Genomic DNA, 19013 nt, shown 5'->3' with positions numbered 1-19013 from the left:
GGGGGGGGGGGGGGGGGGGGGGGAAGGGAGGGATAAAGGAAAGAAGTTGGAGCTGAGGTAAAGGGGAAATGTGGCGATGATGAGGGACCCTGCTTGGAGTTGGCGGAGGCTCCTAAGTTGGTGGGGGGCAGTGGTCTATGGCTGAGTACGTGATGGACCAGTGCCTCGTCAGCTGAGCTTTCCCGACCCAAATTGACCGGGGAGGGGGGGGGAAGGGGTAGGAAGGTGCGAGGGGAGAGTGGGCTGGGCTGGGTGCTGGTGTCTAATTTTTTCCCACTGGCGCTCATTTGCCTCATTTTTGATTGGGAACATCACCACAAGAAAGGGCCCCAGCCCAGTATCTGTCGCTCGGATCTGATGAAGATATATTGGTTCTATGTCTCTAGTCTGCACATTAAAGAGCTCATCTGTCAGCAACTGGTAGGAGGGCCCCTTGTTGGTCTGCAGGTTTCTCTCTGATCCCAGAAACCATTAAAATTGCGAATGGGTAGGCTAGTCAAAAATCTCTTTGTTTTGAACGCCATTCCTTGCCTGCCTGAACAGCCAGGCATCCAGTGCTGTTTTGGTATTTTAAAACCTCTTAGTGGCTTATAAACAATCTACAGTCCAGTTGGAGCAGGTTACCACGTTTATATTCCTTTTAATGCCGGGAGGTGTACTTTAAGCCTGGATACTCGTGACTATGAGTAATTCTGGTGGAAAAAAAAAAATTCCACCTGGTTGTTAAGTTGACAATTTCAGTAATCCAGAGTAGTTTTTCATCATCATCTTTGTGGTTATGTCACCTTCGGGTTTTTGTGAAGCTCTTAGGTGCAATGCAGTGCTCAAGAGATATGTTCTTTTATTATCCAATTTTTTTTTCAATTTTAAGGTATATAAACACATTCGTATATAGGAATTCTTGGCAACCTTTTTTTTAAGTAGAAGGAAAATTTGTGAGCTACTGACATTCTTAAGATTTTTAAAGTTTCCTTTTATGGATATTTTGGCAACCAAATTACCAAATAATTATTTCACCTAGTCCTAAATCAACAAAACTTTCAAATTTTGCTGAAGACTATTAGTGTCTTCTATTATTAGTAGTATTCTATATTTGCTGAAGACTATTAGTATCACAAATAGTGATATTTGCAAAAGTTACTCTCACAGACAGGTGAAGTGACTGGCTCATGCTAACCCAACTGGCAGGTACTAGAGGCAAGATTGAAATTCAGGTTTTCCTGACTCCTCATCCAGTCTGTTATTCCACTATACCAGGCTGCCTCTCAGTTCTAAAAGCATTAATGACAACAAATAACTATCTAATGTTAATTATTTTCTTTTTTCCAGGGTTATGAAAATGGCTACTCCACAGGCGGTTTTCACCTTTGCAATTTGCATTTTAATGATTACAGAATTAATCCTAGCTACGGAAAATTACTATGATGTCTTAGGAGTTCCAAAATCTGCATCAGAACGCCAAATCAAGAAGGCCTTTCACAAGTTGGCCATGAAATACCATCCTGACAAAAATAAGAGCCCTGATGCTGAAACTAAATTTAGAGAGATTGCAGAAGGTAAAGAATACATAGAAATAGCTTGCATTGCTTGGTTGATGGGTTTTCTCAAGTTTATGGTGTTCATAGGTATTCAGAGAGAATATTTAAGAGATAGATATTCTTTATAGGATTTAGGTATTGCCATAGGAAGAATCTATTAATAACTCACATTTTATGTAGCACTTGAAGATTCATAAAGTATTTCAATCACATAAAATAGGTTGTAGCCCAAGTATTATTGTCCTTATTTTACAGATGAGAAGCCAGATCTCACAGAAGTTAAGTGAATTGCTGAAAGTCATACATCTAAATTAGTTCTAAACATTCATCCTTCTGTATTCCTACTTAAGGATATTTAAAAATATCCTTATATGAATTTTCTTTTCCTATGTTGTTTGGTATTGGTAAATATTAAAGTAGCCACAAAGCAGGCTGCAAAAGGAAAAGAAAAATGATGTTTACCTGTTCTCAAAGTTCATGCTTTCACCCATTTAGAAAAACAAAATTGCAAACAGTTATCAGCAATGCAAATACCTGACTATCTGAAAATAAAGTTTATTTTAAAAATCCATATACTTCTAGAATTTTGCATTTTTCAAAGTATAGAATGAGTTTACTAATTGCTACACTTCAATAATATAGGTGGTCTTATAATTAGTAAATTCATATGAATAATTTACCTTCTAGTTTGTATGTACAGCTAGGTCCTATTTAGTTTGAATAATGAATTCCATGAAGTAGTCCCATGCATTTGAATCAGCTTTATTCAAAGTTAAAATTCTGTAAAATGTCATTGACTCCAGCCCAATGGAGATATATACAGTATGAATTTGGATAATTTGAGCACCGGAGCCTAGCTATTTGTAAAATACAACTTGTATTAAACCTTATAAAAGACAGCTACATAGGCCAGTGGAAGGGCAGTTAGGTGGCTCAGTAGAAAAGAGTGCTAGGCCTACAGATGGTAGGTCCTGGGTTCAAATTTGGCCTTGGACACTCCCTAGCTCTGTGACCCTGGGCAAGCCATTTAACCCCAGTTCCTTAGCCTTGGGATCAAAACTTTGTATCGATTCTAAGACAGAAGGTAAGGGTTTAATTAAAAAAAAATTATACAAGGAAATTGGTCAGTGACACATTAAACTCATTAATACAATGCATTACATATAATACAAATACATTAAATACTTCATGAGGTAGCACATCTCACTGTAAGGGATAGATAAGGTGGCATAGTAGATAGAGCAAAGCTAGAGTCTGGAAAGACTTGGGTCCAAATCCAGCTTTGGCTACTTTATAAGCTGTGTGACCCCAGCCAAGTCACTTAACCTCTGCTTGCCTCAGTTTCCTCATCTATGGATGGGGATAATGATAGCATCCACCTGCAGGGTTGTGACGATCAAATGAGATCATGATTGTAAAGTGCTAAGCATAGTGCCTGACACATAGTAAAAATATTAATATAAATGTTAGCTATTGTTGTTATTACTATATGATTGATATGAAACCAGATACAGCTGAAGCCTAGGAAATGTTGTATATTATCACATTTTAAAATGAAAAGAAGCAAAATGCGGAGCCTGCAGATTCTTCTACTGATAGGGAACTCAGTCCTTTATTTTCTTTTGTGGATTGCATGTGATCAAAAAGAATTCACTCCCTGTTGTTCAGTGTTCTGGTGACTATTCAAACTTAGCTAGACCTGTTTTCAGTTGACATCCTTTAAATGAGTTTGCAATTGGAATGTCTTAAGATCGATGTAAAGTCTGTTGGAGCTTGAACTTTATTAGCATAGTTTTAGAAAACCCCAAATCATCTCTGTGCTCTGATGAAGCCTTAAAGTAAGAGTTGAATGAAAAAAGCATTCAGTGAGGGAATATATTAGAATATATGAATATTCTATTATTAGAATATCCCATGCTATGGGAAAACTTGATAGACAGAAACATAAACCAATAAAGCACAAATTAAGAGCAGTCATTTACTATCCACAAACATTTTATGGGTTTTTTTTTTTAAACCCTTAGCTTCTGCGTATTGGCTCCTAGGTGGAAGAATGGTAAGAGTAGGCAATGGGGGTCAAGTGACTTGCCCAGGGTCACACAGCTGGGAAGTGTCTGAGGTCAGATTTGAACCTAGGACCTCCTGTCTCTAGGCCTGACTCTCAATCTACTGAGCTACCCAGTTGTCCCCAACATTTTATGTTTAATGCCTATGTGTGTGACACTTTTGTTTAGACATTTTTAGTCATACCTGGCTCTTCATGACCCCATTTGGGATTTTCTTGGTAAAGACATTGGAGTGGTTTGCCATTTCCTTCTCCGGCTCCAGATGAGGAAACTGAAGCAAATAGGATGAAGTGACTTACCCAGGGTCACTCTGTTAAGTATCTTAGACCAGATTTGAGCTCATGGAGGATGAGTCTTATCTGACTCCAGGCCCAGCATTCTATCATACCTTTGTCACCTAGTTGCCCTGTTGGCATTTTGCTGTAACCAAATAGTAAGGTTCATTTTAAACAGTAATAGGTTCCCATTAAATGATGAGCTCCCTGGTACATTGAAATGATTCATTATTCAAAAAAATGTTAAATGTTGCTTTAAGAACATATATAATCCCATGGTTTAGGTTCATGTATTAATAGGACCTAAAGTAACAACTAATGGATATAAATTTTGTAATTTCTGTACATTCTTATGTGTAATCTCATTTCCATCAACAAAAGTGGTGTCTTTAAGATAGTAAATATTTTTTTACTAAAATGCCAAAAATAAGCCTAAAATGAAGTTTTAGTTCTGTTATCCATGTTTTCATTGTAAATAGTCCATCACTGATATTTCTTATCATTTTCCTTAAAATTTTCAATTCTAAAACCTTAGAACTGGAAAGTAGATTTAGGAAAGCCAGGGATGCAGTGGCTGGAGTGCTGGCCCTGGAGCCAGGAATACTTAAGTTCAAATTCAGCCTCAGACATTTATTAGATATGTGATCTGGGGCAAGCAACTTAGGGAACCTCTGTTTGCCTCAGTTTTTTTCCTCATCTGTCACCTGGGGATAATAATGGCATACACCACATAGTACTGTGAGGATAAATTGAGGTAATTTAAGTGCTTAGTACAATGCCTGGCACATAGTAGATGTTATGTAAATGCTTGTTCCCTTCCCCCTTTCATTTTCCATACCCTTCCCCCCAGTATAATTTTTAGATATTCCGCTATTAATTAACAGATTCTTTATGTTCTCATTTGTGTCTTAAGTCAGGCAGCAAATATATTCACTACTATGTTCCAGGCCCTATGCTAAGTTCTGGGGTTTTAAAAGAAAGGCAAAAAATAGTCTAGCCCTCAGAGAACTTATGTTTGTACAGCATGTATACCAGTGATTCCCAAAGTGGGCACCACCGCCCCCCTACTGGGTGCTGCAGCGAATCCAGAGGGGTGGTGATGGCCACAGGTGCATTTGGGGGCGGTGAATAATTGTAAGGTGGTGGTGATAGTATGTGACGGGGCTCTAAGTAATATTTTTTCTGGAAAGGGGGCGGTAGGCCAAAAAAGTTTGGGAACCACTGATATATATATATATATATATATATATATATATATATATATATAGAGAGAGAGAGAGAGAGAGAGAGAGAGAGAGAGAGAGAGAGAGTAGAGGGAAGGTAGCCTGAAAGGGGGAGGCATTGGCATTTGGCTATTTTGAAGGAGGTCAAGGAAGCAAAGAGATGGAGATGAAGGGTCAGATCATTCCAGGCCAGTCTAAAAATGGAACTATACGTAGACTAGCATTGCTAGATCATAGAGTGAATGGAAGGAAGGTGTAAGATGAATAGAAAGGTAGGGAGGACTTGGGTTAGAAAGAGCTTTCAATGCCAAACAGGAATTTGTATTGAAACCTGGGGCTGCTTATACAGAGATATTGGGACACATTGAGCAGTTAAGCTTTGAAAAAAGTTTGGCATCTGAGAGGATGAGGCATCAGAATGGGGAGAGACTTGAATCAAGGACGGAGAATGAAAACTGAACTATTGTGATAGTCCCAGGTGCTTTGTGGGTAGAAAAGGAAGTGTTTACCAGAGATATTGTGAAGGTAGAAGTGTTGAGATTTGTTAGCATTGGATATAGGAGATTGAGAGAAGAGAAGGCTGTGAACTTGAGTGATTGGGAGGGATTAGTAGTGTTCTCTACAGTAAGAGAAAAATTAGAAGAGGGAGACTTGGAAGGGGGAAAATTGAGTTCAGTTTTGGACATGGTGATTTGAGATGCCCAGGGAGATGCAGTTTGAGACATCCTAATGGCATTTTGTTGCAGAAATCTTGCAATTAAGAAATTGGCAACTTTAAGGAGGCATTTTCAGTTGAATGAGGAGGTTTTGGAAGTCAGATCGAAGATGATTTAAAACAGAGTAATAGTAGTGGAGGCATAGAATGTAGATAGCTTTCTCAACTTTAGCTGAAATGGGGAGGAGAGATACCCCATAGTAGGATCAAATGAGAATTTTTTTAAGGATAGGAGAAGATATGTTTGTAGAAGGGTAAGAAGACTAGATTGGGAGAGATAGAAGAAAAGAGTGGGGATGAGAATGTGAATAGTCTGGAAAATTCAGGAGAGTATGGCATCACGGGTGCATGTAAAAAGGTTGGCTTTGACAAACAAGGAAGGGTCATCTTTTTCTGAGAGATGGCAGTAAAGGAAATAGTGGAGAAAGATGATTGAATGATGGGAGGACTTCTTCAGCTTTAAGATTGTGGGGAAGAGTACCATGAGAAACTTGAGAGATGGGAATGTTTAGAATAGTCACTGTATATATTTTGATGTAATGTTCCCTACATAAGAAAGATATTCTCTACTTAAATAGGACTGTTAAACACAATTGTTAGTTCCACTTTATAAATTATGCTGTGGTATTGATCCATCATTTCATCACTATTACTGGCTTAGTAGCATAGAAGAATTGAAAAAAGAGCCCTATTCTTGAAACGTCATATGTGATAAGACTTCTTGTCCCAGCTAGACATTTCTAGCTGTGGCACCTTTAAGTTTTCCTAAGCCTTAGTTTGATTCAAGAATTCAAACTTATCTCTCTCTCTCTCTCTCTATATATATATATCTATATATATAGATATATATAGATATATATATAGATATCTCTATATAGATATGTGTCCAGAAGTTGAAGACTGTCTAAATTTGCTATTTTAAATGATCAACATCACTATTCCTTTCTTTCATAATAAAATTCTTGTCTCAGCTAGACATTTTCTAGCTGGGGTATTTTGATGTTCTCTAAGCCTTAGTTTTTGACTTCTGGACATAAGGCTATATGTAGATATGTATACAAACATGTAATAAGAGAGACATGAATTTGAACTCTTGAATCATTATTGCCCAAAATGTTATTTTGTAACAAAGATTTACTCTATTTAAAGGTTTTATCATATTTCATATTTCTTTGCCTTTGGTCTAAAAAAAATTTTATTTATCCTTTTCAGCATATGAAACACTTTCAGATGCCAATAGACGAAAAGAATATGATTCAGTTGGACACAGTACCTTTACTAGTAGTGGTGGAAATACCTTCCAGCAGTCATTCAACTTCAACTTCGACGATCTCTTTAAAGACTTTGATTTTTTTGGTCCTGGCAAAAACACTCAAACCAAAAAACATTTTGAAACTCACTTCCGGACACGCCAGGATAGTTCCAGCAGGCAAAGGCATCATTTTCAGGAATTTTCTTTTGGAGGTGGACTTTTTGATGACATGTTTGAAGATATGGAAAAAATGTTTTCATTCAATGGTTTTGACAATGCAAACCGACACACAGTACAAACCGAAAAGAGATTCCATGGATCGGGCAAGCATTGTAGAACTGTCACTCAACGTAGAGGAAATATGGTTACTACGTACACTGACTGTTCAGGACAGTAATTCTATCCCACCCAAAATAAAGCCAGTTGATCATTTCTTATGGATACAAAGAGAAACAAATGTTTCTGTGAACTCTTTTGACAAATGCATGAATACACATTTTAAAATAATAAATATCATAAAGAAGGTGTATGTAAAACAATCTTGACAACTTCACCATGCACCTACATGGCAATGAGCTAATTAACATTTCTTTAATTGGGACGTTAAAGAAAATCTATTAGAAATTCAATTAATTAAAATCATTTCAGTTACTTTTCCACAAATTTCTTCATTTGGTTAGATTTGTTAAAACCAACCAAGGGTTCATGAATTCAACAACTAAACTTTGGATATTTACCTGACTTAAATTTTATATTAGAACTGAATAGACTCTTTCAGCAAAATCTTCAGTAATTTAAATTTGCATGATCTGTACTAATTTTCTTGATGAATATACCTAGTATGTGGAATTTTATTATGGAGAGAGCTACTTAAGTAAAACTGTCAGATCTCAGATTTCTTGGAGATCGCATTTCACTCATGAAATTTAGGAATTTTGCAGTTCTATTTTTCTACTGAATTTATTTCAAAGCAGAAAAAGTCATGGGATAGTTTAGTAGTGCTTTCCATGAAAACACTTTTTTAAACATGGAATATGTGTTAGTGAAAGAAATTACCTTGTTCACATGTATTTAGACTAATTATTTTGACAGATTAAAAAAGACAACTGATACATTGCCAAGAGATTGTTTCATGTTTGCTGAGCGACTCTTTAATGGAACTCAGACCTGCTTGTCAGTGCCATTCTTTTTTCTTGAGTTATTGACCATCCACTTATTTTTATGGATGTCCTTATTATGTCAGGTCCTTTCTTTCTTTTTTTTTTTTTTTTTTGCATCCATCATCTGGTAATTAATACCTCAGTCTTTAAAAACAGCCAATGTGTGTACCCATATAACGTGCAATATTTTTAAATAGTGAAAAAAATTTTTTTTGCACAGACTTAATTTCTTTGTGTAACTTCATTGTGTAGTTTATGAAAATTTTGGTTCTGCACTTTTCTACATCATACTTTGTGAGAGTATTAATCATATCGATATATATGTTGACAAAACTAGCACCTGTCATAACACAGTTATATGTGAGTGAAACAAATACAATATTTACAACTTGAATGTTCTGTTTATTCTTAGTTATTTTTGTAAAGTGTTTATTTTAATGTAATGAAAGTACAAAATCATTTGTCCCAAATGCTAGGCACATGAGCTTTGGCAGTTATCAGTATTTTACGTTGAAGGGGAACTACTCAAACATTTTAAATGCCTGGAAAGAGACTTCATCTTAATTTAATTTACAGATTACTTTGTTTTCAGAACTAAGATTATTGAAAATGAGAATCTCCTTATTAAATTTAGCATAACTTTCTCTACAGGTATATTTTGCTGCTTACTGTCCCTAAGCCATTCCATTTTGAGAATATGGCTAAAGAGTAAATGTTACCAGTACTTGTGTATGTGTGCAGTTTTGAAACTGAAATTTCAACTGGAATGCTTAAGGAATTGGACATTCTGGTGAGCTGAAAATCAGATAAGCCCCTTTTCCATCAACAATGTTTAGGGAGAAAACAGTAGAGATAATATAGTCAACAAAAAGTTAAATAATTTGACCAAGGGCACACGTCTCTAATTGATTATAGTCAAACCAGTACTGGAAGCTAGTTCTTACTCTCTTTAGAACTCTTTGTTGCATCAGTAATTTGAACTGGTATTGTTGGAAATTTTTCTAAATTGTTAGTATACTTTCTTGCTTGAGGAGTGCTAATGTAGGATGTGATTTCATCTTTCATTTAGGATTTTGTAATGCCTAAATGTAATTCTGAATATCAGCTTGTATTCTTGTTTAGTACTATAGCATTTAGAAGAGTTTGGGCTGAATGTATACTGACTAGACCTAGACCATATACTTAAAGTTTCTTTTGTTGGCCCTGAATATGACCCTGTTTTCTTGCCTTATTTTTTTTTCCTCTTAAAAGCTACATATGTTCCCTTTTCTTGTGGTTCCGAATATCTGCCTGCCAAATTACCTAGTCACTAGAATGTTTTAATTTAATTATTTTACTTGGCTTGTTTGGGCTTAGTGCCACAAGATATTTTTCCCCAATTGATGATTTCTGGTTTATTGGGGAAGAATGGAAAGTCTGCAATATTGTACTTTATAGCCATTCTCAATAACTTATGTAATATGAGGAAGGTGAAGTATGCACTGTTTTGCAGTTAAATAAACAAATTATAGGATATTGTGTCTGTTTATTGTGTAACTAAGATACCAGATATTCATCTACTTTGGGCAAGGCCTTTTATACATTATTCCAAACCAGTAGTTGGGAATGGGGAAAAAAATGGGCCATTCACTGATTGCTTTAAGGAGCTTAATTCAGTATTAGTTTTGTTGAGGACAAGAACAAGGTAAAATGATAGCATTTTTGCTTGATAAAGCTAATGGAACAATTTAACTCTGGCACTTTCTTCTGTCTCCTTATGATTTCCCATAACCACTCACTGAGCCAGAGGTTGAGGAGTGAGGCAACTTTACCTAGAAGTTGGGAGATTGGGTTAGGGAAATAAATTTTGGGAATGGGGGTTGCTGAGAAAAGCATGTGCAAACAAAAGGCAAAATTAGCCCTGTGGGTGATTAGAAAATCAAAAGAAATGGAGAGAAAATAGCTTAAAGTAGCAGGGTGCAAGAGAAATTCACAAATAGCATTTCTGTATATTCTAAAAACTAGGAAAAAGAAAAAAAAACATTTAAAATCAAGAGCCTTACATATCTGGGGGTTAACCTACTAAGATAAAGAAAGCAATAAATAAAACTCCAATTAAATTTTCATAGAAATAAAGTAAAATAAGGCTTAAGTGGTTGGAAAGCTATGCAGTGATTATAGTTCCAGTATTTTAACAATGATGTTAATACTAGAATTCAGCTACAGATAAGTTTTACATGAATCGTTGCTATTATAGATTTAAGCTCTAACGTTAATAATACATCTAACCCCTCTTCCTACTCATGTGCATTTGAACAGAGCTGGACAATGTCACCCAATAATGCTTAGTGGGTTCACTAAGTGTTGATGTAATTAAAAATTGGAAATTTTCCTAGCTCTTCAAATTTATTTCAGAAATAATTACATCGGGCAGTTGGGTGGCACAGTGGATTGAGAGCCAGGCCTAGAGATGGGAGGTCCTAAATTCAAATTTGACCTCAGACACTTCCTAGCTGTGTGACCCTGGGCAAGTCACTTAACCCCCCATTGCTGAGCTCTTAAAGCTCTTCTGTCTTGGAACCAATACAGTATTGATTCTAAGACAGAAGGTAAGGGTTTAAAAATAATAATTACACGCAGATGTTATTCAATTTTGAGATATTTTTCATCCTACTTATTTTCTTGACCCCAAAGATTAAAAAATTTGTTTTCCATTGTTAATTGATGAGGCATGATCCAGCTTTTGTTAATGCTTTAATCTGGTTTCTGATGACAAAATGACCCCTTTCACTGTAGCTAAACTTTCTTCATGTATCCTTGTTCCCATTCTTTTCTATTTTCTCCAGTAGATTACCTCTACTATTATTGTGCTCTCCCCATCTTCAGTCTTTTCTTAACTACTCATTTCTTCTCTGCTACTTACAGATATGCTGAATATTTCCCCTCTTTAAAAAAATCTACAATAGATTCTCCCATTAGCCGTTGTCGTCTCTCCTCAACTTTTGTGCCTGTGCTTCAGAAAGCCATCTAGTTTGGGGGCTTCCACTTCCCTAAACCCTCTCAGATATCATTTTTGATTTGTTTTGTTCAACTAAAATTGCTCTCCAAAGATACCAATGATCTTTTACTTGTCAGGTCTAGTACTCTCAGTCTTCATCCTTGATATTCTTTGCAGCATTTTCTACTATTGACCATCCTTTTCTTTTGGAGATTGTCTCCTCTGGTTTTTTGTCTCTCCTGGGTCTAGTCCTTCTATCTGAATCTCTTTTCCTTTTTTTTAAAACCATGCTAATTGCCTTCTCTATGTGGGCAGACCAAAACTTTGTCTTGAACATTTCTCTCCACATTCACTTGGTAATCTCATCACATCCTATGGGTTATCCCTTCTATGCAGATGGTTCCCAGATGTAGATATCTAGCCCTGTTCTCTCTAGAGCAACATTTCTTGCCACCAATTGACTACTATTAAACATTTCAAATTGTATGTCCTGAAGGCATCTCAAAATCAACATATTACAGATTTAGCTATTTTTCTCTGTGAAATCCCCACCTTCTAAACTTCTCTATTACTTTGAAGGGTGCCACCTTTTTTAGTCATTTGGATTCCTGGATTGGATTGGACATGTATACATAGATATAGCCTGCCTAATTAGAAATCTCCTGAATTTTGTATTCTCAGAAATTGCTTAGTAAAAGCTTAGGTGGCTAAATATATGGTAGTACTGTATGAAGGTAATAGATTTTTATTTTTGCTGTAAAGAGCAACGAATATGAAGAATTCAGAGAAACTTGGGGATACTTGCATGAAGTAATACACAATGAGAACAGACTCAAAAGAAAAATGTACACGATGACTAGAATAATGTAATGAAAACAATACTAAATAGCAAGCAAAAAACACAATAGACAACATTGGTACCAGACCAATGAAAGTTAAAGAATATATCTTTTATGTTAAATGGTGAAAGGTAAAAATAGAAAGTGATATGTACTGTCATTAACAAATACTCTTTAAGTCAGTTTTACTTACCTGATTTTGTCAGTTTTACTTACCTGATTTTGGGGACTACTTTTTGCGAATGAGGGGCTTGGCTACATATTTTAGGGTATTTGTCTGTTGGGTCAAAGCAAAAACAAATAAAAATTTTTTAAATTTCATAAATTAACATAGTACTTCTTATCATTTTCATGGTTGCACACTATAGGTAATATTCCTTATAGTATTCTTTTAAAAATTCAATTAGTTTATTCTGTTCTTGACATATCAAATATGAACATTTCCTTATACAAAAAATAGAAAAAGAGGGTTGTACATGAAGCCATGGATCTCTATTATGTACAACTTGCTTTTTAAACATATGAAAAAAATCAACATATTTGGTTCAAAGTTGTCTTGCTGATTTGTGTCTCCTAAACTTCCTTTTGTTCTTTTTTGTACATTTAAAAAAACACTATGAGAACATCCTCTTTTCTTTTCTTTTCTTTTTAGATTTTTTTTTTAAACCCTTGTACTTTGGTGTATTGTCTCATAGGTGGAAGATTGATAAGGGTGGGCAATGGGGGTCAAGTGACCTGCCCAGGGTCACACAGCTGGGAAGTGGCTGAGGCTGGGTTGAACCTAGGACTTCCTGTCTCTAGGCCTGACTCTCACTCCACTGAGCTACCCAGCTGCCCCCTCTTTTTTTTTTTTTTCTTTCTTGTTGATAGTCTCTCTCTCTCTCCAATTCCATTTAACTTCAAATTCTTTTTATCTTTCATTTATAGCAAGAATGCTAGTATTGATGTGGTTCAGTTCCTTTAGTAATATTTTTACTTTTTAAACAAAAGTCCCAACAACTAAATAAATGTTTATAGGCTATCTAAAGACTTAGTACTCTTTTACCCTTTTCCATTTTGTATTTTGCTTTGTTTCAAGGATTACCATGGTCAAAAAAAAAAAAAGAAAGAAAAAGGGTTCTAGTACACTAAAAATTCAGTATAATTAGTATTGTGATGAGACATTCAAAAATTTGAATGTGACTTTACTTGCATTAAGAGAAATACAGTTTTCAGAATAAGGGAGGTGATAATCTCTGCTCTAAGAAGAACAAGGATTCTGTATTATTTTGCCCAGTTTTGTGCACTGGATTTTTTCTTTTCTTTTCCTTTTTTAAAATTAAAAACCCTTAACTTCTGTCTTAGAATCAATACTGTGTTTGGTTCCAAGGCAGAAGAGCATTAAGGGATAAACAATGGGGGTTAAGTGATTTGCCCAGGGTCACACAACTAGGAATGTCTAAGAACAAATTTGAACCCAGGACCTCCTGTTTCTACGCTTGACTCCCAACTCACTGAGCCACTTACCCACTCCCTGCATTTTGGAAATGACTTGGATAAACTGGAGTACATTTAGAAGATAGCAAGAAGGATTGTGAAGAGCCTCTAAATCATGACATAAAAGTATTGATTAAAGGAACTAAGGATACTTAGTTTAGAGAAAGGATGGCTTAGAAAGATAGCAGTATTCTTTTTTATTTTAAAAATAATTTTATTGATATATATTTCTAAATCTTTACTTTCTGTTTTAGTAACTCTAAGACAGAAGGGCAAAGGCTAGGCAAATAGGATGAAGTAGCTTGCCTAGGATCTCACAGCTGAGAAGTATCTGAGGTCACATTTGAATCTAGATCTTTCCAACTCCCAGCCTGGCACTCTAGCTTATATTTTTCCCTGTATCACTTTCCTTTGCATTTTTAGGGAGTCATTTCTTGGAAAGAATAAAGAAAAAGAAAGAGGAACAAGAGAACAAATATTCAGCAAAACTAATTGACTCAAAGGAAATTTAGTTTTATATACAATGCTTCAAACTTGTGGGACCCAACTTCATTAAAAGATGAGAGAGGTGGCCTCAAATATTTTTTATTTGGGGTCAGACTTGGTCCTTTTAATCTCACCACGTTCAGTTTCAATTTTTTTTTTTGGTTGCTCTTTTCTTTTCCTTTGTCGCAATCATTTTGTATATTATTTTCTTAGCTCTGCTTACTCTACATTGCATGTCTACACAAATCTTTTCATGTTTCTCTATATTCATCATGTGTGTCTTTTTATAGTAGTTTTGATTACATTTATGTATCCCAATTTACTTAGTCATTCACCAATTGATAGGTATGAATTTTATTTCTGGTTCTTTGCTAACACAAAACATACTACTGTGAATATTTTATTTCGTCTATCTATCCACACATACTGAAGTGGGGTACCTCAGAAAACGAGTCCATACACCCAGAAGTGGAACCAATATTTATTTATTAGTCTATTGATTAATAAACATACTTAGCTTCCTAGTGAAGGCTGCCCTGAACTGAAATTAAAAAGCAGTTTTTATAGGGTTCAAGATACAAAGAAAATAATGTGCATTACTGAGACATAGCCTTGAAACAAACTTTTTATTGTCTGGAAGTTAGTAGTGCGGGACTTTCCACCGTATCTCTTATCCAGGACTGTGAGACAGCTGGAGGGAGTTATTTTCTCATGTGAATGTTATTTTTGAGCTGTCTGGCCTTCACAGGAAGGCTCATTCTTGATTTCTACTTTCCCCAGGGAAAAACAGGTTTTCTGGACAATGACTTAGTTTACCTCACTTCAATACAATATGTACATACACACCATATGCAATGTATAATAGACTTTATGTGTGTATATATATGCACATGCATTTACATGTGTATATACATTGTGTGTACATACATGTAGATATATATGTCTCTATATGGACAGAGACAGAGACTGAGATAGAGAGGACTAGGATAAAGATGAGCATTTTAGTTATTTTATTTGCACAGTTTCAAATTACTTTCCAGAGTGGTTGTACCAATTCACAGTTCCACCAACAATACATGAAGGATCCCATCTTTCTACAGTTCTTTCAACGTTGACTCTTCCTATCTTTTTCTTTAAATGTTAAATGGTTTAGTCTTTGAGGCCAGTTCTGTATTTACTATGCCATTCTGCCTTTTGACTTATGTAAGGTTAATAAAGTGCTTTAAAAAAGAATCGTGTAAATGTGAATTATTTTTGTTAGGGTCTAAATTCATAGATATGTAATACTTTTGGCCACGTGTCTTTTCCTGGACGCCTTAAATGTAGAGGTTGTGTCCTTTCAGATGTATATTTTATTGCTTTCATGAAACACTTTCTCTAAATTGGACTGTTACACAACACATTAATAGGTAACATTTGAAAGTATCAAATTATAGCTAAAACCCAGAATCATTCCAATTCAGAAGTTTATACAAGTTCTACTTTTGTTGGCTACTTGCCAACTTTTTAAAAACAATTCAAGTTTCCTGGCATTACTTCAGCAATCTCACTTAGTATGCAATCTGATTTCTAGTAAAATGATTTCCTTCAAATTCACTACATTTTTCTAGAAATGATGTTCAATTATAAAATTCTCTTTTTTTCAATTTCTATACCTGAGTCTGTTCATTACAGTACATAAACTAATTCTTTATCAGATTTCTCTCTTCCTAGAGGAAGGTACCCATTTACACCCTATTACCAGTAAATTTTCATGATGCAAGCTTTAAACAATGGGCGGCTTTTTTAGAAAAAAACATACAGGAGAGGACATTCTCAAACAATTATGTAGAAGGCTTACTTAGGGAAACTGAAGAAAGCAAATTTGTTCTACTTTGTACTTCTAAAACACTAAAACATAGCTTTCTATATAGATATGCTGAGGGAGTAAAAACGTTGTGTGGTGTAAGAGCATAACTCACCTCTGGCCTCCTCTCCTTCATTATGCTACAGCACTCCTATTTCTATGCCCATTTTTGTTCCAGTAAAAGCAGAACAAATGGGCCCTTTCATAAATTTTCAAAAAATGTAAATTATAATCACAAAAGGAAATTATTAAAAACTTTTTACTGTAATCCCTGGGGCAACTTTTTGCCAAGCAAAGAACACCTCCACCAAATGGAACCTGTAACAAGGCACTCAGAAACTATGTACAAATTTCTTTCACACCAGAGATTATTATCCATCTTCCAATCTCCATTACCCAAGAGCTTTATAATTACTTACTTGATGCACTACAGACATGTATATCAGAGCCCTTGAAGAAGCCATAGAAGGTGATTTGGATAGCACTGCTTCAAAAAAAGGGGGAAAAAAGCGCTTTAGAATTCACTTTGGAAAAAAAATGCTTCATATAGGCTAACTGTAGGTGTGGATTGCCATATTGTGGGGGTATGGAATCTATAATGGCAAATACAGTAAGATCTTTGTTATTGGGGAGATTTTCCATTGATGTTCTACTTGGTGACTGAATAACCAGAAGAATCTATGGCTTTACTTTAATGAGACTCTCTCTTGTTATGCATTTCTGGTACATGGAAGCTTTAAACTGTATACAGTTCTCCTTAGAATTGGCTTCTGAAACTCCCCAGCAAGTTTGCTGAATGGGATAGTTATAATTACACCTTTCTCGTTCTGAGTAGGCACACCTGGTTAATTTTTTAGACATCTTCCTTTTGCTTCTGGTCTCTGGCCCCTGATATTTGTTGCCTCACCTGGGAGGTCTGGAAACCCTATGTGAAGTGAACCATATGCCCTAGTGCAGGGGTTAGCAACCTTTTTGGCTGTGACAGCCATAAACGCCACATTTTTTAAAATGTAATTTCGTGAGAACCGTACAGTGCTCACAGTGTGCACTCCTGTAACAGCGCCTGAAAAAAATTGACTTTATGGCTGCTGCAGAAAGAGCCATATCTGGCCCTCAAAAGAGCCAGATATGGCTTGAGAGTCATACATTGCTGACCCCTCAACTAGTGGCTCTAACCCTAAATTCGTTTCTAACCCTAAATTAATTAAATTAAAAAATTAAATAGATTAATTGAATAACATTTTCCAAGTTAAAAAAAAAGTTGCTGAAGATGTGCTGGAATTGGGGTTGTGGGGAGGCAGAGAAGGATAATTCACCAGGGAAGGTGGTTTCCTTTTGTAAAGAAAAAATCAATGTTCAAAACAAATTCCTTCAATAGGTAGATTTGAAATATATAATAGTTATTAATTTCTCAGAATAATTCTATTATTCTATATATGACTTACATTAGTTGACATGGATATTATGTTTTTATGGCTATAACTATTAATGACTAATTGAAACAGATTACTTAATCAGGAAAATAAAACATTCTCAAAGCATTAAGAAAAAACCCCATGAAAAATGTTTTCTCTCTCACAAAGGGAAACATCATAATTTACATCCTTTCTCAAAGGAAGAAAAGTATTTGGGAAACCATGAAGCTATATAATGTGACTTCTAGTTGTTGTTGTTGTCATTGTCTCATCATCATCATCATTATCATCATCATCATCACCATCATCGCATTGTTTTAGTCTGTTTAAATAGAAATGGATTTTTAGTGGCTCTTGGTAGCTTCCAGGGTCCTAAGCAAAATGCCAAAGTAAATGTTCTCTTTCTACTTTCTTCTAACGTTAGACCTCACTAACTAAATAAGCATCCAAGAAAAACAAGTAACATAGAAAATAATTAGGCAGAAACAGGTAAGCAACGAATCATGTATTTGTTTTCAAACTGTACGTTATTCTAAAAAATGAAAAAAAATGTTTAAAAATTTCCCCATGATAGAATGGGGTCAAGGAGGCCACATACTATCTTAGTGCAACTGTCCCCAATACTGTGCTTGGCTATGATTGTCAATGAACCATTTTAACCCATTTAATGCTATTCTAGTGTCTCATCAGGCTTTGGTGATGTTGGTTTTTGAAAACCATGCAACAAAGAACACAATTTCTAACCAGTTGTACCATGTTGGTCAGATTTATAATACAGAATTATCAAGAGGCTATTTTTTAAATCTAAAGACTAGTTATATATGGAGAGGATCATCACCAGGTTTGCCAATTAGTGATAAGATAATCAAGCAACACATAAGCATTGATTAAGTGCTTATGTACCAGTTATTTTGCTAGGTGCTAGGAATACAAATATATAAGGATAAAACTACCTGTTCTCAAGGAGTTTGTATTTTAAGGGACACAACTCAAAAAGCACTGCATGGAAAACATCACAGCATTAGAACTGGAAAGTCCTCCAGGAATTGATGCAGAGCGAAAGGAGCAGAGCCAGAAGAACATTGTACACAGAGACTGATACACTGTGGTAAAATCGAATGTAAGAGACTTCTGTACCAGCAGAAAGCAATGACACAGGAGACTTCCGGTTAAGATGGCGGCAGAGTAAGGAGCAGCTGCTCGATCTCTCCTGACCGAACCACACAGGACCCCTCAAGGGGAAATAAAAACGAGTCCAGAGGAACAAAGGAACCCCACAACAGGGCGCAGCATTGAAGGTACGCAGAATCGGGGCATTTCCACACTTTAAAGGGGTGAAACAGTTCACACTAAAACACGAGAGGAAGAAGCCCCTCCCCCACCCCCCACGCCGCACAAGCCGGTAAACAGGACTGGGGCAACCAGAAAATCACTGGCAGCCCCTGAGCCTGTACCTGTGCGCTGCAAGACGAGGGACCCCAGGTGGCTGGGACTCTCCCTGAGCGCCCACGTGGGTGAAGGCACCGCCTCCAGCCCGGACAAAGGCCCCTAAAACTCGGCCTTTCCCAAGCACTGAAGGCATCGCCTCAGGTGTGCATAAAGATCTCCAGCCCACGGACTTTCACTACCTTCTGCGGGGGTGAAGGCAGGGCCCTAAGAGCAGCAGCGCAGGCAAAGGCAGTGCCCTAGGCTTGAATAACGATCTCCAGCCCAGGCTTGGACCTCCAGTGAGGACCCGGTGCTGA

At 36.2% G+C, this 19013-nt stretch overlaps 1 protein-coding gene across 1 annotated transcript in view; it reads left to right on the top strand.

Annotated features, from left to right (window-relative positions):
- Positions 1-9744, top strand: part of DNAJB9 (DnaJ heat shock protein family (Hsp40) member B9) — a 10072-nt gene extending 328 nt beyond the window's left edge. The window contains exons 2-3 of the mRNA XM_044677472.1: positions 1330-1556; positions 7030-9744. Coding sequence (XP_044533407.1) covers positions 1334-1556; positions 7030-7466 — 660 coding nt within the window. The 5' untranslated portion in view covers positions 1330-1333 and the 3' untranslated portion in view covers positions 7467-9744. The remainder of the gene's footprint in view (positions 1-1329; positions 1557-7029) is intronic.
- The last annotated feature ends 9269 nt before the right edge of the window (positions 9745-19013 follow it).

Source organism: Gracilinanus agilis, chromosome 5, assembly GCF_016433145.1.
Source record: "Gracilinanus agilis isolate LMUSP501 chromosome 5, AgileGrace, whole genome shotgun sequence".
Classification (NCBI taxonomy): domain Eukaryota; kingdom Metazoa; phylum Chordata; class Mammalia; order Didelphimorphia; family Didelphidae; genus Gracilinanus; species Gracilinanus agilis.
The sequence above is the reverse complement of the archived record's forward strand: the minus strand, read 5'-3'. Positions and strand labels throughout refer to the sequence as shown.